The sequence below is a fragment of the Quercus robur genome, chromosome 2, assembly GCF_932294415.1.
Source record: "Quercus robur chromosome 2, dhQueRobu3.1, whole genome shotgun sequence".
NCBI lineage: Eukaryota > Viridiplantae > Streptophyta > Magnoliopsida > Fagales > Fagaceae > Quercus > Quercus robur.
In genome coordinates this window covers 14,771,050-14,793,576 of record NC_065535.1, presented here as the reverse complement: position 1 = coordinate 14,793,576, position 22,527 = coordinate 14,771,050, and the positions used below count along the sequence as shown (strand labels likewise).

At 39.7% G+C, this 22,527-nt stretch overlaps 1 protein-coding gene across 1 annotated transcript; it reads right to left on the bottom strand.

Moving 5' to 3' along the window:
• Positions 1–215: 215 nt before the first annotated feature.
• On the bottom strand, positions 216–11,422 carry LOC126712542 (WD repeat-containing protein DWA2). Its single transcript, XM_050411901.1, has 13 exons — positions 11,259–11,422; positions 11,060–11,143; positions 10,838–10,970; positions 5,001–5,112; positions 4,577–4,676; positions 2,657–2,784; positions 2,429–2,498; positions 2,032–2,120; positions 1,771–1,816; positions 1,366–1,439; positions 1,210–1,283; positions 1,073–1,131; positions 216–687 (listed from the first exon to the last, which is right to left on the bottom strand). The coding sequence occupies exons 1-13, from the start codon at positions 11,301–11,303 to the stop codon at positions 646–648; spliced, it is 1,056 nt and encodes a 351-aa protein (XP_050267858.1). The 5' UTR covers positions 11,304–11,422; the 3' UTR covers positions 216–645.
• Positions 11,423–22,527: the final 11,105 nt, after the last annotated feature.

Below are 22,527 nucleotides of genomic sequence, written 5' to 3'. Positions count from 1 at the left end.
TTGACATAAATCCACCATTGACATCACTTTTATTTTTTATCACTGGCAATTTGTAAGCTCCAAGTACGATTTTTCTTTGTGGGTGGTATGACAAAAAGGACAGTCCCAAACATACCAGCCCCATTATAACTGCTATTGACCAATCAATAGCCTAGTCTCTCTACAATTTTTTTTTTAAAAAAAGTACAAATTTAGGGGCTAGGGGAAGCCAGGCATTTCAATGCATTACAGCCAGTTTTATTCGTATGCTTTTGATAAGGTGAAAGATGTCAAATAGAACAGTTCATCTCAAACATACATGTAAAATGATTACCAAACAATGGTTGAGCTTACGAACGAAAGAAAATTACAAAAAAGGAATATAAAATTAACCCTGGAATTCCATGAGCGGATATCGTGATAATAAATCTACCTAGATTCATATGAAAAGAATGTATGTAATGGAGTTGTCTTCACAATGTGTTGCTTACTGGACAAAGCTATTTACGCCATCACCTGTTACTCAGCGCTAACACACCCAAGTTCAATTTTAGCTTCTGGTCCCCTCTGGTGTCTGTCTGAACCCGACCAATGAATGCACAATAATATCAGCGAGAACCATCACCAAGTAGACCAGTTTTAGCAATGCGCAATTCATGTCGAGCTTTACTTTCTTGAGAGAAAAGGCTTGACTGTTTCTACAACTACCTGTTTTGCATGAAAACAAAGAAACAAACTATTGAGATCTGGAGAAATGTCAAATGGGTTTCTACATTTGTTATGTGGAAATCACTCTCTGTTCACACCCTTGATAAAGGAAATTCCAATTGAAGCACATTACTGGATCGTATAGGAAGCCCTGTATGAAAAAATCATACAGACTCTAAACTTCATGCTCACATTGTGACATTGTGAGATAGAAGGGCAAAGCCATTTGGTTAGTGGTTCTGGCTATGGAGGTCTTAACATCTTTACCAATAAACAATATCGGTTGTCTCAGGCTATTTCACTTCTCTTTTTCTTTTTTCTCTTTCCCGAGAATACTAATCAGCACTTCCTACTGCTTTATATAGCAGATTACTAGTGTTCTTACCCTCCCATCATAGGATAATGACGCAAAGATCCAAGGCTCACGAACGCTCCAAGCAAGGCCTTTAAATCAAGTGGAAACTGGTCAGCTTTAGTTATTAGATAAAATGCATAGAAAAACCAAAAGGATGCAGTGGTTACCATAAACACTGTCTTCGTAGTCACTATATGAATTAAGTAATGGATTCAACCGCCGAGTAGGTGAATCAACCAGGCTGCCAAAAACACAAACATTGATGATATCAGCAGACTCCAAAGAATGAAATAATAAGTCGAAGAACAACAGAAGAAAACAACCTTTCAGATGTAAAATCATCACTGCAAGATGGAGAAGTCACCCACAAGTTGACATTTGAGTCTGTACCAGCACTCTGCAATAGGATACATTTTATATAAAAAAACATCAATAACTAAAGTACCTGAAAAACACGATGACTGGTTTCATACTTTCAGTGATTCAGTCAGTCAGTCACCAGATATTTAGAGAAATAGTGGTCTTACAATACTGGAATATACAGCACATATGAGGCAACAGTTGCACGACTTAGACCTAAAACCTTTTTATAAGCCAAAACAAGACCTTACAAAGGCTTGAACGGAAAATGCATGCTATTGTATCTGTTCAGGATTTTAAAGGCTTGAATACATATGTATGCATGTGTGCATATGAGTGAGAGAGAGAGAGAGAGAGAGAGAGAGTACCAAGATCAGCCGATCATATTCAGGGTTACACTTGACAGCCCATGTCCTGGTGATTTTTTTACACAGGTCAAAATTAGGCAGCTAAAAGTATGCGAAAATATATAAATTCTGCTTTAATAAAGGATATGGCCAGTTAAAAACACCTAAAAGTGCACAAATATAGTAACACAAAACACTTTAAATGCATGTATACAGAATGGTTCATCAAGCAGAAACATGGTTGACAAAGATCAGAACTGCAACAGTGCTCAATATATATACCAGTGTGTATGTCCAGGAAGTTCTTGGATGGGAACCTTTGGTTTTCTAAGATCCCATATGTTTATCCCAGATTCATCTTCTGCAGTGACCTGCAATAATTGTAAACTATTTATTATGTTGCAGTAAAGATATTTCTTATTTTTATGCTACTTATAAAAAAATTAAAAAAAAGAAAAAAGAAAAGGATATTTCTTATGCTACGCAAAACAATGTGAACATTCTATCCACCACACACAATGTAACATACAATAGGTACACATATCTTTGTGAGGACAGACACCCACTAGGCTCTAGCTGCCAAAGAAACTAGATATATGTAAAAATCGTACAAATTTATCTTTTAAAAAAGAATTATATCACACAGAAGAGCACGCTTAATGCAAAGTTACGTTCTTACAAGTATATGTTTTTTCTTGGGGTTGTAATCAATATTGCGGACATGGCCACGTTCAATTGAATTTGTCTTCCTGCAATTAACAATGCCATCAAGCGACAGCAAGATTTTGTGTGAGTTGTCACATGAAATTAGCATTTCTACAAAACACCTTTGCTCCCTTTTTGTAAATCAAGAAGTCGTTCACAATTTAAAGCAATGTATTAATGATGTGCGAGAAGTATAACATACTTCATTGTACGTAGATCCCAAACTTGGATGGCTGATTCATAAGTTGCAGCAACAGCATTCACATCATGTGGATCCCATGCTCCTCCAGATAAGTTGTGCAACATGCCAACCGACTCTTTTGATTGTACCTAGATTTTGCAAGAAGGCCTAAATGAGAATCAGCACGAGAATTAAAGAGTAAAATAGTTACACTATGCAGTTACTCCACAACTATAATGATTAATTGCACGGTATGAAAAACATTTATGATAATTTTAAACAAGAAAATAGAACTCCCCTTTTAGATAGTTCAATAGTTACAACAATGGGGGAGGCGAGATTTGAACCTTGGACGTCTCCGTTGGAAACTCTAGGAGGTGTCAGTTGAATTAAAAGGCTCTTGGCTATCTTGCCAACTAAGAGTTTAAGAGGTTATATTTGTACGCAGCAATAAATTATATCAGACAATCAGTATAAATTGAAGAAATCTGACATACGTCAAGAAAGTAGAAAGTGAGAGATATCTTCCAAGCCATTTGACCAACAAGTGGCCCAATCAAAAGCATAATCACTACAAAGTACAGACATACTTGGCCCAATTTTAATACCTTACATGCTGTGTTTTCTCAATTTTGGAAAATTCTTGATTGGGCGTAGAATTTGAGTTCTAATCCTATTACCTTACATTTTGTTGATTAGTATGAGATTTGGTAGGTAATCTTTAAGTTGTTAAGGTCTTAAAAAGGTCTAGTCAACTAAAGATTATGGAGGAAAAATAGGATTACAAATTCACATATTCATAACTAAAACGAGAATGAAATTATTTTGTTCTTTTTTTTTTTTGTGTGGGTAAATTATACATGCAGGTTGGGACTTAAAACACATGAAACACATGACCTAATCCTCCACCCCATTATTATTATTAAGGAAGAAGGAGGTGCCATTTGGGCCTAAAGCTTGGAATGTGTTGTTGTTGTTGTACATGCATTAGGTCATCATACTTGGGTCTTGGGAACGGGAGAATCCTAATAACTCTACGGATCCATAGCAACGGGACAATGAAGAAAGAGATGGTCAACCGATTCACCATTACACTTGCACATGTAGCACCAATCCAATATCCAAACCTTCCTTTTTTGTAAATTGTCAATCGTTAAGCATTTCCCTAAAGCAACAGCCCAAGCAAAGAAAGCTACTCGAGAAGGAATCTTCTATTTCCAAATACTTTTCCAAGGAAAACAGTAGTAATTAGAGCCCACTAAAATATTATAATAATCCTTAACCATGAACCCCTTATCTCTATCAGGTTTCCAACACATCTTATCCTCACCAAACCCCCTTACTAAAGAACCATATGTGTGGTATCCATGAAACCCGACATAGCCTCTAATTCCCGAGCATGCACACCCCTAAAGAAACTTACATCCCAAAAGAGGACTCCATTAGCGGACTTCATAAGCTCAGCCACACTAGCCTCCTTATATGGGGCTTCTATCTTGTTGGCAAGGCAAGGTTTGGTTGTTATCGAAATTGGTATATATGGTTGATTGTTCTCCATTGCTTATTGTGGTGTTTTTGGAGGGAGAGAAATAGTAGGTGTTTTGAAGATAATGAGAGATCCATACCAGACCTCAAGTTATTTTTCTTTAGAACTTTATTGGATTGGTTGGCTACTATGCGAAACCAATCATTCCTTTTTCTTTTCTTGATTTCCTAGATTCTTGTAATTTTTGTAATTGAATTGTTTGACCCCTTGTACACTCCCTGTGTACTAGGGTGTTCCATTTTTTATATCAATAAAACTTATTACTTATAAAAAAAAAATCCTGATAACTCTAATGCTTTTGGAAGCGAGAGAGGAAACTTAGCCATTTACTACATTTGCCACAATCACAGTAGGTGGGCATGTGCTCATTGTACAAATTTCATTATGAGCTATACCTGAGCTGTTTTTTTGGAACAATCTAAGCTCCACAAGAAAAGGGTTTCCTCATCAATGCTGATCAGCTTATCATGCCTTCCAAAGGGCCACCAAAGAATGCTGTTCATGGTGTACAAAATATAGGGTAAGTGAGCTGATGAATCACACGTATTGATCAAAGAACTTAAAAGCCTAAAAACTAAAAAATAGATAGATTTTTCTTAAGTAGAAAAATATTGCAATATAGCACCACACAGTCACCACTAGAGTGATCCAGATAGAGCTGAAAAGCTACATGATCTAAAAAGAAATAGATGGAGAAATTATACATTCTTGATAAGTACCTAATATACCACATGACGTGATACGAGGATGGGGAAAAAAATAAAACTTGTTCTTGATTCCTAGAGTAAAGAAATGGAAGATTAGGATAAACAAACTTACCATTTAATCTTTCCAACATGAGCATCAAGTGAGGTAATTCTTTCCAACTGAGGAGAATTCAACTCGCCGTATAACTCAGGGATCTGCCATATTGCTGCTCCATATGATTCACCTTCAAGAGCATTGAACAAAATAAAACAAATCAATATCTTTGACTTTGAGCCAGTAGACTTGCTTGCAAACAGAAACAGGTGTAAATAATAAAATGCTCAATCAAGAATATTCCGCTGTATGGGCTTTCCCCAAGGTGTAAAAAGTCTTGTCTAGCTCTAAGATCTCGATCCACGGCTTAGTAATCTGCAGACGCTTCATATGAAGCCCCAGATCCGCTGAATAAGGAGAATCCACTTTTCTAGGCAAGCGAGGAAAGACTAGCTAACAAGCGAACAAACAAGAGCTCCTACTCGTCTTCCTGCTCCAACTCCTATACAAGAAGCTACATATGCTCTGACAAGATGCTTTCTATTCTCTACTGCATTTCCTTTTATTATTCCTACTGCTACTCTTAGTCCTCCCATTAACCTTTTTGGAAGAATTATTGGCGAAAAATTGGATTTAAAACTCTATAATAATAATTAAAAAACCTAAGTTAAGGTCATAATGTTTTCTGAGGAGAGCCACTAATCAGACCCAGTAAAAATAAGACTCAATAGTCATCACTCCCAATCACAACTCATGTTAGGGAGAGTGGCTTATTGAGGGTGACCAAATTCAAAGTCCATAGTGGGAAGAGTGATTGCATGAGGAATAGGAGTGCCTAGTAAAGAAAGTCAACCTTGATGACAGTACGTTATTGATAGTAGTCTCACTTTTGGTTCAACCAAACAGTGAGGGGGAAAAAATCATTACCTAACTCTTTGGACTTTGATGACAGATGCATGGAATGCTTTTATTATAGGAATACAAATTTTTGATTCAATGCTTATTTATAGTATCCTCACTTTTGGTTCAAACAGTAGGGCCAGGTGGAATTATTACCGAACTCTTGGGACTTTGATGAAAGATACACAGAATGATTTTGTTGCAGAAAAAAAAAAAAAACTCTTTACTCAATGCTTATTGATAATGAGTGCTTGGATAGTAAAATGTGCCTAGGGTAATACGTAAGCTATATATTGAAAAGGTACATGATCATGTTAATTGGGATTGTGTGCTATTCTTGTTGAAAAGTGGAAAAAATGGATCCAATATTGCATGTCAACTGTTCAGGTTCTCAATTATGGTCAATGGCACTCAACTGGCTTCTTCGGTAGCCAGGGCCTAAGGCAAGGAAATCCTCTATCTTCGCTTCTATCACCCAAGTGATGGAAATTTTTAGTAGTATGCACCTATCCAACAGGAAAAAAAAAAAAAAAAAGTAGTAGTATGCTACAAAAGACTGGTGGTTTCATGTTAGGTTCAAGGCTGAAGGAGGGAATAGAAGCGTAATGGAGATCTCACATTTGCTACTTTTTGATGACATCATAATTATTTCTGATTCTAACCTAGAGTAGTTAGGATGCCTTCAATGTGTCCTTTGCTATAAAGTGGTATCAAGTTTAAAAGTTAATTTGGAGAAAAGTGATTTAGTGCCAGTGGGTGAAGTGAATGTTGCCATGGGGTTTGCCTTAGTGTTGGGTTGTGAAGTAAAGCCTTCCAATGCAATATTTGGGATTACCTTTGGGCTCTTCTTTTGAAGCTCAGATCAGTTTGGAATGCTATCATTGAAAAGATGGAGAGAAAGAAAGCAAGGTGGAAGTGTTAGGAACCCGGTGGTTCCTAATGGGGATGGATAGGGATTATAGGGGAATTGATAGGAATCATAGGGAAATTGACTTAATTTGAGATAGTCACCCTCCATAGAGAAATATTAAGAGAGAGAGAGAGAGAGAGAGAGAGAGAGAGAGAGAGAGGAAATGTACTAAGCAATGAGTTGGTTTATTCTTCAATTGATATCTATTGTTGAATTACAATCATGTATTTATAGGAGACTAGCTTTAATGTCATTGGCCCACATGGCTCAAGATAATTGGCTAGTTAATTTAACATGTGCTCTATGAATTAAGTCATGTGTTAAATGAGCTACATGTGCTCAAATCCTAACTAACTCATCCTAATCTCAATCAACTAACTAACTACCTAACTAAAGGAATTACAACAATTATTTCATATTCCTAACATTTCCCTCCCCTTGACTTGCCCACAAGGCGTTGTTGTGAAATGACACTTTTATTAGGAGAAACTAGCCACTAACCCAATACGCCAAAGCATCTTGACCATTGATTACACGAACAGCTCCAAAACAATTAATCACAACCCATGACATAGGAGCATAACGCAAAGCAGTCGTATTGAAATTAACCTTCAGCAATATAGAACTCAATTTCTTATAAAAATTGTGATCATCTCAGCTATGGAATCCATCATTTATCTCACAACTATTACCAAGAAAAGAAGCATCTAGTCCCTTGGCTTTGTGACAGCCACTAAGCAACGAGATTTGGCCCCCAATGTGAGTATGTGGTAAGTCTACGTCTTCTTTCTTGATTGCATGAATAGACCCATTTGGTGAAACATGAGTTTGGCTAACGCCAATGAGCATTGGATTACTCACAATAACAAGTGGTTCTTGAATAGTAGCCTTCAATGGATTGTCACAGGCAGTAGATCCAAATCTGACTTGTAGTGCTTGAACAAAGGCATCCCAACTCACAAATAACCTAGTATCTTCAGCATCTTCAAACCACACTAATGCTTCCCCATCCATGTGAAAATAGGCCATTGGAAGCTTTTCATGATTTGGGGTCTTGTAATAGTTGAAGTATTGGTTTGCTTTATAAACCCAAGCAGTAGGTTCTTTACCCTTGAACCTAGGAAAATCAACCTTGATTGATTTTGGAAAAGTTATGGCTAGAGCATTGCTTGATATATAATTCTCATCAGATTGAGGTGTTTGGGATTGTTGATGTTTCTGCATCAAATAATTTCTTCAAAATGATGCTAAGTTTTTCTGAACTTCTTGAAAGTTGGAAATAGCTTCGTCTAGAAGTGTTGTAGATTTAGTTTCAACCACGGCTTCAGGATGAACAGCTCTGAAACCACTTGTTAGGAGCCCGGTGGTTCCTAATGGGGATGGATGGGAATTATAGGAGAATTGATAAGAATTGTAGGAAAATTGACTTAACTCGAGATAGTCACCCTCCATAAAGAAATATTGAGAGAGAGAGAGAGAGAGAGAGAGGAAATGCACTAACCAATGAGTTGGTTTATTCTTTAATTGATATCTATTGTTGAATTACAATCATATATTTATAGGAGATTAGCTCTAATGTCATTGGCCCACATGACTGAAGATAATTGGCTAGTTAATTCAACATGTGCTCTATTAAGCCACATGTTAAATGAGCTACATGTTAATTCAACATATGCTCTAGGAATTAAGCCGTGTGTTAAATGAGCTACATGTGCTCAAATCCTAACTAACTCATCATAATCTCAACCAACTAGCTAACTACCTAACTAAAGGAATTACAACAATTATTTCATATTCCTAACAGGAAGGATCACTCTCTTTAATGGTACATTATCTTCCTTTCCTATGTATTTCATGTCAACTTTTACGATACCAATTCACATTTGAAATAGACTAAAGAAGTTCCAAAGAGATAGCTTGGAGGGGAATGGGAGGTTCCTTTATATTCCATCTAGTTAGTTATGGCATGGGTATGGAGTGTTCTTTGTTGAAAAAGAGAGGATTAGGAATCTGTTGTAGGAATGCATTAGAAAAACATGTTTCATTTCTCCTCTTGTTGTTATTATTGCCATTTGTGAGGGAAAATTTATAAATTGGAGATCAATTACTGATATTAAAACCAATGTTAGGGTTAATCACCTAACACATGTTTTCCCAAAAATTCAACATGATATCAAAGCATTGAACTCTGAACCTTCACAGCTGGTACCACTTGACTTCCGCCATTGCTGGCAATTGGTCTTTGGTTCATTTCAACACCGACAACCACTTTCATAGCCAGGGCTATTGTCTCCAACTTCTCCCAGTGCTGAAAACATTAATAAAGTGGTCACCCAACACCTGCAATCACATTCCCTACCCTTTTTTAGTTATCAGCAATCACGAAATATGGTCGCACAACTTTGATGACTCCCTACCTCCCCAAACTATGCAGCTTTTTGTAAACCCCAGACAACACTGACATTGTGTGACACTGACAACATCCTAAGCCTCTAGATTTTGCCACTTTCACCAATCCCAGACCACGCTGGTCTTGTGAAAACCAAATATTATATAGCAAGACTTGATTTGACCCATACCACACTCCTGGACTTGGTTCCAAATTACTGTTGCTACCACCCCCCCCTCGCCAAATAGAATGTATTGGGTCTAGAAGTTCACAGCAATTTAAGAATTGATTGTCTCTTGGTATTGCTTGGTTCGAGGTTCAATTCGTAACAAAATTGCTTCTTTGTGTCTCTACCAGAGTGTATTTTTTTGCTTTATTTAATTATTATTTTTTGTGCTTTATGAAAGCGTATTAAATGAGGGTGGAATTTTTTCTCTAAATATTTTAAGTTTATTATAGGGGATGGCTCTCATTTTCACTTTTGGTGTGATCCTTGGCGTATGGATTGTTCTCTAAAAGACCTCTTTCCTTACTTATTTAGATTGACAATGGAAAAGGGTGCTTCAATAACCATGAATCTTGCTAGGTATATGGGATTGGAATTCTCAATTGACTCAACCTTTTCAAGATTGGGAATTGGAGTTTGTGGATTTTTTTTTTTTTTTTTTTGCTATACTCTGATATTCCATCTAGTGAAGGAAAGGATCACTTATCCTAGACTTTGACTAAGAAGGGAAAGTTTGAAGTCTGTTCATACTATGACATTCTAAGAAAGTCCACAGGAGTTTACTTCCCATGGACAAGCATCTGGAGGGCTAAGACACCTCCAAGGGCCACTTTCTTGACTTAGGGAGCATTTATATTGTACGTGCGAGAAGGAGATTAATGGGGAGTCAGTTGAGCATCTTGTTTTGCATTGTTCAACAGCTCAAGATATTTGGTCACTTGTGTGTAATTGTATATATTATTCCGGCTAGTCTGGGATGCCAAAGACTCTGTAGCAAAAGCTCAAGTATTGGCAAGTAAGATTTAAACAACACAAGCAGTCCAAGATACGCAAGAACAGAATCTTTCCCATTCATGTCATTAAACAATCCTAGTGTGATCCTTGTAAAATTTGAGACTACAATGGGTAGTCGCATCCAGTCATTTTCTTTTCTTGATTTCTTAAATCTGTTGAATCTCCTATTACAATATTTTAGGAGTGGTCCAATGCACGGACTGTGCATTCAAACTGACTCCTCTCTCAAATAAAATTATTTTTACAACACCACCACTTTAGACCCAAAATTTTGGGATTAGTTAGGGTCGGTCACATTTATTCTTTTCTTCCATGCTATTCTATCTAAATTCATATGCGCTATTACTTCCTTAATTGACATGTCATATTTTATATTACTTCTACTAAAGTGATTTTTACTTTAAAAAATAATAATAATCTCCAGCACCTCTGAGCTATAGAATGATCGAAATCAGAAACACTAATGAATGTCTTAGTATGATACCTATCAGAAAGTAATCAAAAATCCCAATCATAAATCTATTTGCAATGTTTATGGTCGAATACAATGCTTGCAAGCTCCTTAAAAAATCGGAACAAATCATACAAAGCTATGCATTTCATTGTTAAGTAAACATCGTGGCAGCGTAATCAAGTTTTGAATTATATATATATAAATAAATAAATAAAAGATCAGGATCAACGAAATCAAATACCAGAAGAGTAGACAGTGGAGAAGATCCGTTGATCGAAGGGACAGGAAGCGAGGTCCCAGATCTCGTTCGGGTGCGAGAACAAACCCTCGCATATGAGCTCGGTTCCACCTGATGAAACCCGAATCAAATGCACCTGAAACAAACAACCTCAAAACTCCATTAATTTAAGAAACCAAAAAAACACAAATTGAGATCAAATTTTGCTAACGCTAAAATATAAACCTCGTTTTCTTCTTTGAGACTGAGAGTGCCAGTGATGAAGCTGGTGTGATCTGTGTCTGCTTTCACATCCGAAATGCATCTAGCCTGGACAAAGATTTTTAGGGTTTTACATTTTTTTTTTTTTTTTTTTTTCAAGATCTTGAGGCTCAGTAAAAGAAAAAAATTGAATTTAGGGTTCGGATAATTTTGAATAATTAACCTGGTATTTGAGGCCATATCCAATGCCTGATGATCCTCCTTGCATTGGTTCACCGATCTAGCTGGGCAACTATCTTAGCTTTACTTCTTAACTGTTAACGGTAGCAAAAAAACAAAGAAAGTTATGAGAGTACGACTGGATATACTTAGAAAGGGTTAATACGGTGCGTTTTGGGAGTGTAACGGTCAAGGCCCTTTTCGTCTTTGTTGTCTCGTGCTCTCTCTTTGTTGGATTTGATCTCAGACTGGATCGAGTCAGGCCCAGTATTGAACCGATCGAAACACGTTAACCCAGCCCATAGCTGTTCCAAATCAAAGCTTTTGCAATTGCTTTGCATGTTAAATAATTGAGGTAGGGAGATTCCTACCCTAAATATCTTTACTGAAATACACAAAAAATACTAGTTCAACTACAAAATTTTTGTTTCTCAAAAAAAAAAAAAAAAAAAAACTACAAAATTTTTGGTGGTTAACATTATCTTTTACTATGTTTTTGTGGAAAATTGGATGACATTAACAAACAGAACAAGCACCTATAGAATTTAAGACAATAATGCATCTCATAATACAAGCTCATATATGTATATATATATATATATATATATATATATATATATATATATATGTAGGGTCGGGAAGCTTATGATCCGGCCCACGCTCTATCCGGGCTCAGGGCCCGTGCCGAGGAGGTAGTGTGCCGAGGACGAGTGATCAAAGGCCGAGGGGTTAAGGGGAACAGCTGAGGACGACCATGTCCTCGGCACTCCAAGGCTTTGATAAGAAGAGCAACGTCTTAGTGAAGGCCATCCCCAAATAGTCCCCTGAAGGGGATGTGAGTGGAATAAGGCCCACATGGAGGTACGGTGCAAAATAGGTTCAAGGAAAATACGTCCCCTCCACATTAAATGCACCGGCCAACGTCCTGATCATGTTAATGAGAAAAGACACTTGGACGGTGTAACTTCGATCCTCGCGACTAAACAGAAAAGTAAGAGGGGACAGCTGATGGGACAGGTACAGAAGTAAGCACCTGCCTGACCAACAAGTGGAGGGCTAGGATCAACCAAGAAGGACTATATAATGTAAAAGTTAGTGCGCCAAGAAAGAGGCTGGGAAAGATGGCCAAAAACCAGAACCTCCCAGCCTGCCTCCAGGAGAAAGACTCCTAGGGCGAAGACGACTTAACCATGTATGGAGATCACGAAAAACCCACTGCCTGGTGACCAAGGCCTAGCCTTTCAAACCCATGCTCTACAAATGATGTTGTTTGGGCCTTTTTACATGCGAACCCAACATTGTTACGGTTCGTTACAAATCGTGTCCAATCTTCAGTTGTTTAATGCGCGGAGCCTCCTCCTTCTCCTTAGAAGGTTGGGATTTTCCCCCGTCCATGACTTCCTTGCCCTTGGGGCTCCTCTTTCTCTTTGAATCAGTGCCTTCAGGTCGAGGAGGCCGAGCTGGTTGGGAGGAAGTAGGAAGTTCGGGGCGGGGGGATTGTGGCTGTGACTTGGTGGAAGATGACCTGGTCTGGATAATCTGAGGCCGAGGTGGTGGGGAAGGAGCATTGGGTTGTGGCATTCCCTGCGTATCCTTCCCAGGTTGGCCCTCGAGGAGTTCGAGAATGGGGGTTAGGGGCTTTCTCTTGAGTCCCATCTCGGCTTGAGAAGAGGTGCCTACTGATGACAATTCCGCCTCGGACAAGGCTGAGTCACCTATGTCACCAGAAGGATCCTTGGATTGGAGGGCTAGGTCAAATACCCCAAAACCTTCCTCGGGTCGATCTAGCTCGCCTTCGTCCTCTGCTACTTGATGAGACAAGGAGGGGCCCACTAGTGGGATGTTCTCGGGGACAGATGGTTCCTGGGAGATAAAAAATCCTGTCTCGACTACGGTAATTTTTGGAAGCCAAGGGCGGCTGGCGCTGATCACGTGCCTTGCGTCCGCAAATGACTTCTGAACAGGAGGGTACCCTAGTATTTTGTGAGCTGCTCGGACTTGACCATCTCTGTCATTTACAAAAACTGCCGCTTGTAAAACAGTCTCCAAGTCCACCCGGTTGACTAAGTGAAAATGCCGTTGGTAAGCGTGTTGATCTACAAAAAGAAAAACACGCATGCATGGTTAGTTACCAAACAACATCAGATTAGAATGGCGTTAAGGCTCATCGCCCTTCCATTCCCAATACCCCACCTGGTTCTCCTTCTACTATGGGGCACGGATTGCCATCGTCCCATTCACCAGAGACGATAAGAAAATCCTTGTTTAATCCCTTGTTGGAGTCAGGGAGGCATTGGATTAATCGAACCCTTTCCTCCCTTGACTTCATGTAAAAGATTTTCCCCTTCAACTTTTGGAGATTATAGCACCAGTTCACATCATGGTGGGTCAGTCTTAACCCCATCTTCTCGTTTAAAGCGTCCATGCAACCCAGAATCCTAAAAACGTTGTCGGCGCACTGGGTGGGGGCTAATCGGAAGTGCCTGAGGTAACTCCTCGTTACCGGCCCCATAGGGATTCTCATACCCCCCTCTACAAAGGCGAGGACGGGAATTACCACCGCGCCCGCTTCCCTCTTATAATGCCACTCCCCCATCTTACAATGCCGCAGATTTACTTTGGGAGGAATCCTATAATCGACGATGAACTTATTCATCGCCTCTTCAGTATCTACTAATTTCCTCAGTCTCAATTTAGCCATCTCTATGATTTACTAAACAAAACCAACCCGTGACGGGAGAAGAAAGGAAATCAACGAAAAACAAACCCAGAAAAGAAAAAGCACGAGTTAATGGAGGTAGAGAACTTACATAAAAGAGGAAAGGCGCTTCGGATAGGCTTTTTGTGCTGGAGATAGACTTGAATTTGGACGAAAATTCAGATGAACCCAGAATATACGCGCTAGAACTCTTAAGTGCAAAACTGAAGAGATAGATCCGTTCCAAAAAATCTCTTATACTTTCTAGGGTAACTGCACAAATTTTTCCGCCCATAAAGACCAAGGGATCACGACCGTTCGATCTTCATCATACCGTAGAACGTGGGAAACACAAAGCCGCCCGTATTTAATGAGGCCATGTTTCGCCTTCCAAGGGCTCTAGGAACGCATCTAGGGCAGATAAAAAGTCTCGGGAACCGATAGGTGACAAGGATGGACAGGCATTGGCAGATATGTGATGTCATCAAAACCCTCTTATCCGTCCGAGGAGTCGGATAGCAGGATTTTGAGGGGCTATTGTAGGGCCGGGAAGCTTATGATCCGGCCCACGCTCTATCCGGGCTCAGGGCCCGTGCCGAGGAGGTAGTATGCCGAGGAAGAGTGATCAAAGGCCGAGGGGTTAAGGGGAACAGCTGAGGACGACCATGTCCTCGGCACTCCAAGGCTTTGATAAGAAGAGCAACGTCTTAGTGAAGGCCATCCCCAAATAGTCCCCTGAAGGGGATGTGAGTGGAATAGGGCCCACATGGAGGTACGGTGCAAAATAGGTTCAAGGAAAATACGTCCCCTCCGCATTAAATGCACCGGCCAACGTCCTGATCATGTTAATGAGAAAAGATGCTTGGACGGTGTAACTTTGATCCTCGCGACTAAACAGAAAAGTAAGAGGGGACAACTGATGGGACAGGTACAGAAGTAAGCACCTGCCTGACCAACAAGTGGAGGGCTAGGATCAACCAAGAAGGATTATATAATGTAAAAGTTAGTGCGCCAAGAAGGAGGCTGGGAAAGATGGCCAAAAACCAGAACCTCCCAGCCCGCCTCCAGGAGAAAGACTCCTAGGGCGAAGACGACTTAACCATGTATGGATATCACGAAAAACCCACTGCCTGGTGACCAAGGCCTAGCCTTTCAAACCCATGCTCTACAAATGATGTTGTTTGGGCCTTTTTACATGCGAACCCAACATTGTTACGATTCGTTACAAATCGTGTCCTTACAATATATATAACCGAAACCTTTGAAATTCTCATAATTTTTCACGTTAGCACAATATTTAAATAAAATGATACGTGTAGGGACGCGATACGCAACGAACCACAACAGTGTTGGGTTCGCACGTGAAAGAGCCCAGACAATATCATTTGTAGAGAGTGGGTTTGAAAGGCTAGGCCTTGGTTACTCAGCGGTGGGTTTTTTGTGGTGTTCATATGTGTTTCAGGTGTCTTCACCCCTGGAGTCTTTCTCCTGGAGGTGGACTGGGAGGCCCTTCCTTTTTGGCCATTTTTTCCAGCCCCTTATCCAGATTACTTACTTTTTCTTTTATACTAGCCTGCGTTCGCTTTCCTTCGTCCACGTGTAGGGTCGACCTTTCCAAGACTGATACTTGTCCCGTCAGTCCAAAACCCAAGTCGTTGGGAGTGGTTGATAAAGCTGAAGAATACGGCTCTGTTAGGTGCAGAGCCGTGTATGGGAAGGGTAGTAAGGGCAGCCTTTCCTAGATATTTTAGATTTTCTTTCAACTTTGTCCCTATACCGTTTTTGCCCCTCTTCTCGGTGGAGCTTTGGGTCAGCCGAGGACTTGACTGTCCTCAGCTGCTTCTCCGGGCCATTTTGTGCTTTACATTATTGGGTTTGGACTATAGCCTTCTTTGGCTTGGGCCTTAGGACTCCCCATGAATAAGTGGGCCTGGCCCATAAATTATTGGGCCCCACAGTAGCCCCTCAAAACCATGCTGTCCGACCTCCTGGTTGGAGAGGGGGGTTTTGATAATACCGAGCCTTTATTACGGCTCATTTAATTTAACCTTTCACTGACATTGGCAATTCTCCACCTGCCCAGGAAATGCACCGGTCTACGAGATGTTCTTCTTGATTTATTCACGATACGTTCATGCCGTTTGGTTATCCGAAGCATGTCTTTAATGGTTTCCCTTCACGAGACTTCTCAGATTCAATGGTTACTGATGGTGTGGGGGAGCGGAACGGGCACATTCTTGTTTACAGATTTCCTTGGAGATCTGAACACATTTAGTACCCTCCTCTTCGTCCCTTATATAAAGAGAAAAGATGAGAGTTGTTTCTCCCATATATGAATCCCTTTAATCCCCCAGAAATCTGAAATCCTTAGATTCCTCCCAGAGTTTACTTTTACCCTCTGATTATACCTCAACCTGTAATACGTTCACCACAGTCATAAGCAATGAAGAAGCCATTCCCCTCCCAAAAACACCATGTTCTAATAAAGCTCGAAATGGCTCGGTCAGGACAAGGATGGCGGAGACTCAAGATTTGCCTAACCTTCCTTTCAGCCAAAATCCGAAGCAGGGCCTCGTCACGTCTCACTTTCGGTGTGATTGAGCCGAGGACATCCATTATCAGTACCACCCACTCTCTCATGAGCATATCTAACATGGCACCGGTGCGTTAGGAGTCAGGACTGGGGCAGGGACTAAGTGCCCCTGCTTCTTCCTCTCTTCGTTCACTGGCGCCTCCCTTTGCCTTTCTTTCTTCTTCTTTCCACCACCAGATCCATCTTGGTGCTTTTCCTTCTCCCTCTTTTGCTCATTTTTCCTTCTTTTCATCTCTTCCCTCTTCTTCTCCTCCTTCTTTTCATTCATCTCCTCCATCTTCCTCATTCATCTCCTCCATCTTTTTCTAAAGAAGGTCCTTCTTTCAATATGGGTGATACTGAGGCAGAGTTTGGAGAGACTTCGGAGACGAGTTTAAAAGACACCTGACTGTTTACTTATCTGTATTGCTGATTTTTTTTTTTTTTTTTTATTGTTTTGGCAGTTCACTTTTTGTATAGGCTTGTTTAAGCCCCTCTTTGTACGTTGTAATACATCTTTATATTAATAAAAATTGTTATCATTTTACTTCGCATGTTCTATCTCTATGTTTCTGAAATGATAACGCAATGCATAGACATACAATCTTGTAAAATTGTTTTTGTTTTTAAACCGTGACCGACGTCTAGGACCGAAGTTACGGTTAATAAAAAGATCTTGCCCGAATCGGTCGGGCACAATACCGTCGACCTTAGAGTACAATACTTAGGTCCTTAACCCCTTATCAAAGAGAAGGGCATTTTTACGAATTTGTAAGTGCTGTTCGGCACAATAATATAGCATTTGAATCAATGACAACTAGGGCCAAAATACTTGCTAAGAAAAAGATGTCGCCATAACTTTAATAGAATTGTTTGGCACAACAATGCCGACCTGTGAAGAACGATACTTACCCCAAAACTAGCCGAGATGAGAACTGGATGCTCGATACGGTGTAGCAAGTAACCATCCGAAGACATATCACCCGCGAAATGAACAACCCCCTTAGGCCACTGAATATTGGGGCGTTTCGCCATCTTCTTAACACTCTTATTGGTCTTAACCTTTTACAGTATTTGAGCCGAGGACTTTCCCCATCCGAGTAGTTGGTTTCTCCACATGCTTGAGTCTGAGGACCTCGCAACGCCTTGGTTTTGTCCAAAACCTAGTTTCGTCGTCCAAGTAGTTGGTTTCCCCATAGGCTTGAGTCCGAGGACCATGCAATGCTTTGGTTCTGCCCCTGAACTCAGTTTCTCCCTTTCCTCAGGTATTTCATGAGGTGCCAAGCAGGAGGTTGTCCTCGGCAATGGCTATTCCTCAGCGTGGGCCGTAGCCCCTGGGCTCCCATGCAAAACGGGCCTGGGCCGCGAATTCACTAGCCCCACAATATCGGATTAAGAGGCATTCTTGTATTCTTTGGTCACGCGGTACCCTTTGACGTCCCAGTGTTCGAGACGCGCCTTCACGAGAATCCTTTAATCTCATGGTTGCAGGTGGCGTTGGAGATTGAGCCGGAGCCATTTTGTCTATAGCGTTCCTTGGGACACTGCGCGAATTAAATGCCACTTCCTTATCTTTTTAAATAAATAGGAGAGGAAGTTGCTTTACCTACACACAAATCCTTCAGTTTCCTCCTAAACCATAATCCCTAAGCCATAATTACAACTCCCCTATCCGGTGCTATCTTCCCTTAGTATAACATGTTTGAGGCGCGGGTTGGGGTGAAGGCACTCCCTCCGCCACAGCGGCGCCGGGTCCTTACGAGATTCAAGGTAGTATGGTCTGGGCATGGGGGGCACAGATTCAAGAAAATACTCCGTCTTGACAAAGGGAGAAATGGGGTTTCTCCTTCTTTTAGTCAAAATCCGAAGCAGGTTCTGTTCACGCCAGATTTTTGGTGTGTCAGAAGAAAGATTCTCCGCCATCAGCGCCGTCTGCCTTGTCGCAGGCAAATTTTGGGGTAGGCTCCTCAACTTCCGGCTCCCTGCACCTTTCCTTCAATAGTGTGAGCCTCAAGTTGGGTTCCCTGCACCTTTTCTTCGGCTGCGCTAGCCTGAAGCTGGGCTTTCTCTGCACCTTTTCTTTGGTGGTGCAGGCCCCAAGCTGGGTTCTTTTGCTGCCTGAGTTATGGGCGTGTAAAAGTATTGAGGAAGAACAAGGTCTTGAAGCAGCAGCCAACCTCTCCTCTGTGCCACTTCCTCGGCTTTATCTTATTCTCTTGTACCTTTCTTTTCAATTATGTAGTTAGCTTTAGAAGCCAACCTCTCTTCTGTGCTGCCTCCTCGGCTTTATCTTATTCTCTTGTACCTTTCTTTTCGATTATGTAGTTAGCTTTGATATAAGCTGATTCCAGCTTTTCATTATACGCTGTACTATTTCTTTGTTTTAGTAAAAAGGGAAATTTATTTACTTGTTTTGAATACTTTTCTTTTTGCAACACTACTCTGTGAATGGGTGTGCTCCATGTGTGTTTTTCTTCAATGATACTTAGAGCAGGAAACCTTGAAACATAATCCAACTAATTCTGATTTACCGACACTACCAGGCATTATAACGATAATTCATAGTAAGTTAAACTTAGGAAACTAACCGAGGTAACAGTTAAATATTCTGTAGTAAGTGCGAGAATACCATCCGAGAATGATAATCTCTAAATAATTCATCCGAGGAGGTGACTGAGCAGTAGGGAACTCCGATTGTATTTTAGGCAACATATTGCTCTATATTTCATCGATCCCTCTGGTGCTGAAGATCCGAGAGCAGACTTGAGAATCCTCGCAATTTAGGAATTAACCCAATTGTTAGTGGAGAGTTTTCCTCGGATAGATCCTAAGGTCCATGTAATGTAGTTTTTCCTTGTAAGTAGTTGGTTTCCCCAGAGGCTTGAGTCCGAGGACCATGCACGGCCTTGGTTCTGTTCAAAACTTGTATTTTCTTTGTAAGTAGTTGGTTTCCCCAGAGGCTTGAGTCCGAGGACCATGCAAGGTCTTGGTTCTGTCCAAAACTTGTATTTTCTTGTAAGTAGTTGGTTTCCCCAGAGGCTTGAGTCCGAGGACCATGCAAGGCCTTGGTTCTGTCCAAAACTTGTATTTTCTTTGTAAGTAGTTGGTTTCCCCAGAGGCTTGAGTCCGAGGACCATGCAAGGCCTTGGTTCTGTCCAAAACTTGTATTTTCTTGTAAGTAGTTGGTTTTCCCATAGGCTTGAGTCCGAAGACCATACAAGGCCTTGGTTCTGTCCAAAACTTGTATTTTCTTGTAAGTAGTTGGTTTCCCCAGAGGCTTGAGTCCGAAGACCATACAAGGCCTTGGTTCTGTCCAAAACTTGCATTTTCTTTGTAAGTAGTTGGTTTCCCCAGAGGCTTGAGTCCGAGGACCATGCAAGGCCTTAGTTCTGTCCAAAACTTGTATTTTCTTGTAAGTAGTTGGTTTCTCCAGAGGCTTGAGTCCGAGGACCATGCAAGGCCTTGGTTCTGTCCAAAACTTGTATTTTCTTGTAAGTAGTTGGTTTCCCCATAGGCTTGAGTCCGAAGACCATACAAGGCCTTGGTTCTGTCCAAAACTTGTATTTTCTTGTAAGTAGTTGGTTTCCCCAGAGGCTTGAGTCCGAAGACCATACAAGGCCTTGGTTCTGTCCAAAACTTGTAATTGTTCATTTATTTATTTATTTTCTGGAGGTTAGCTCCTCGAATAGGGTGGAGGAAGTCAGCTTGATGTTTGAAGCCCCTAGACTTGCCCACGCCATGGGCACTGCGAGGCGTAGCCCCTAGTGGGAACTTATGTTGGAACAACAACAATGTGTCGCCGGTCATAAAGCCATACTCATAGACTCTTGCTCAACAAAAGCCTAACTCCACTGTCGCCTGAGCCAACGCGCAAGCCTTCCCCACAGACGGTGCCAATTGTAGGGACGCGATACGCAACGAACCACAACAGTGTTGGGTTCGCACGTGAAAGAGCCCAGACAATATCATTTGTAGAGAGTGGGTTTGAAAGGCTAGGCCTTGGTTACCCAGCGGTGGGTTTTTTGTGGTGTTCATATGTGTTTAAGGTGTCTTCACCCCTGGAGTCTTTCTCCTGGAGGTGGATTGGGAGGCCCTTCCTTTTTGGCCATTTTTTCCAATCCCTTATCCAGATTACTTACTTTTTCTTTTATACTAGCCTGCGTTCGCTTTCCTTCGTCCACGTGTAGGGTCGACCTTTCCAAGACTGATACTTGTCCCGTCAATCCAAAACCCAAGTCGTTGGGAGTGGTTGATAAAACTGAAGAATACGGCTCTGTTAGGTGCAGAGCCGTGTATGGGAAGGGTAGTAAGGGCAGCCTTTCCTAGATATTTTAGATTTTCTTTCAAGTTTGTCCCTATACCGTTTTTGCCCCTCTTCTCGGTGGAGTTTTGGGTCAGCCGAGGACTGGACTGTTCTCGGATGCTTTTTCGGGCCATTTTGTGCTTTACATTATTGGGTTTGGACTATAGCCTTCTTTGGCTTGGGCCTTAGGACTCCCCATGAATAAGTGGGCCTGGCCCATAAATTATTGGGCCCCACAATACGTATTTAAATAAAATTATTTTTATTTAATAAATTTTTAAAAATAGATATATACATATTTTTTGGATAAATATGACAAATCAAATAATGAAAGAAAGTAGTATTTCATTAACAACTATAACAGTTGTGTCTATCTAAAATGTTATCAACAAAGCCTAAAATCAATAAAATAGAATTACCTAATGATAGAATTTAAATAAAAAAGAGAGATAAAAAAACGTAAAAAAAAAAAAAAATTGAATTTGCATTTTTTTTTACTACGTTTCTTTAAAAAACGTAAAAGGAAAAAAAGATAGAACTTGCATTTTTTTTTCCTACCATTTGTTTGTTTGTTTGTTTTTGGTTTTTTTTTTTTTTTTTTTTTTTTTTTGGGTGGATGAAAGCATACTTATTGTTTATATTGCCATACTAAAAAAAATAGAATTAAAAAAAGAAACGTCATATGAATAGAATCAAAGAAAAAAAAAAAAACGTGATTGATGGTTGAGGCAATAAGGATATAAGATAAGATAGTTCTTTTTTTTAAAGGATATATATTTTTAGAGCCACATTTGTTGTAAAATTTAAATCTTATTGAAAATATAATTATTAATCAACGTGTTATATTACCATACCAAAAACAAAATAGAATTAATTAAAAAAAAAAAAAAAGGTCTTATGAATAGAATGAAGGGGAAAAAAAGGTGATTAATGGTTGTAAGGAAATAGGATATGATTTTTTTTTTAATTAAAACCTAATTATCAAATGTAGAAATAAATTAAAAAATCCACAAAGAACAACACAACTTTATCCAGTTGAGCTTAGACGCCGTGATTGCGTCACGTGGTTTCACCAAATTGCAGAAATTTTAATAAATTTTTAGACTTTAAGAAAAAATATACATTTTTTTGAATAAATATGACAAATCAAGTAATGAAAGAAAGTAGTATTTCATTTACAACTATAACAACTGTGTCTATTTAAAATGTTATCAACAAAACTTAAAATTAATCGAATAGAATTACCTAAGGATAGAATTTAAATAAAAAAGAGAGATAAAAAAACGTAAAAGAAAAAAAGATCGAATTTGCATTTTTTTTCCTATGTTTCTTTAAAAAACGTAAAAGGAAAAAAAGATAGAACTTACATTTTTTTCCTACATTTTTGGGGTGGGGGGGGGGGGGGGGGATGAAAGCATACTTATTGTTAGAGTCCCATTTGATATAAAATTTAAATCTTATTAAAAAAATAGAATTGAAAAAAGAAACATCATATGAATAGAATCAAAGAAAAAAAAAAACGTGATTGATGGTTGAGGCAATAGGGATATAAGATAGATTTTTTTTTTTAAAGGATATATATTTTTAGAGTCCCATTTGTTATAAAATTTAAATCTTATTGAAAATAGAATTATTAATTAATAAAAAAAAGGTCTTATGAATAGAATGAAGGGGGAAAAAGGTGATTGATGGTTGTAAGG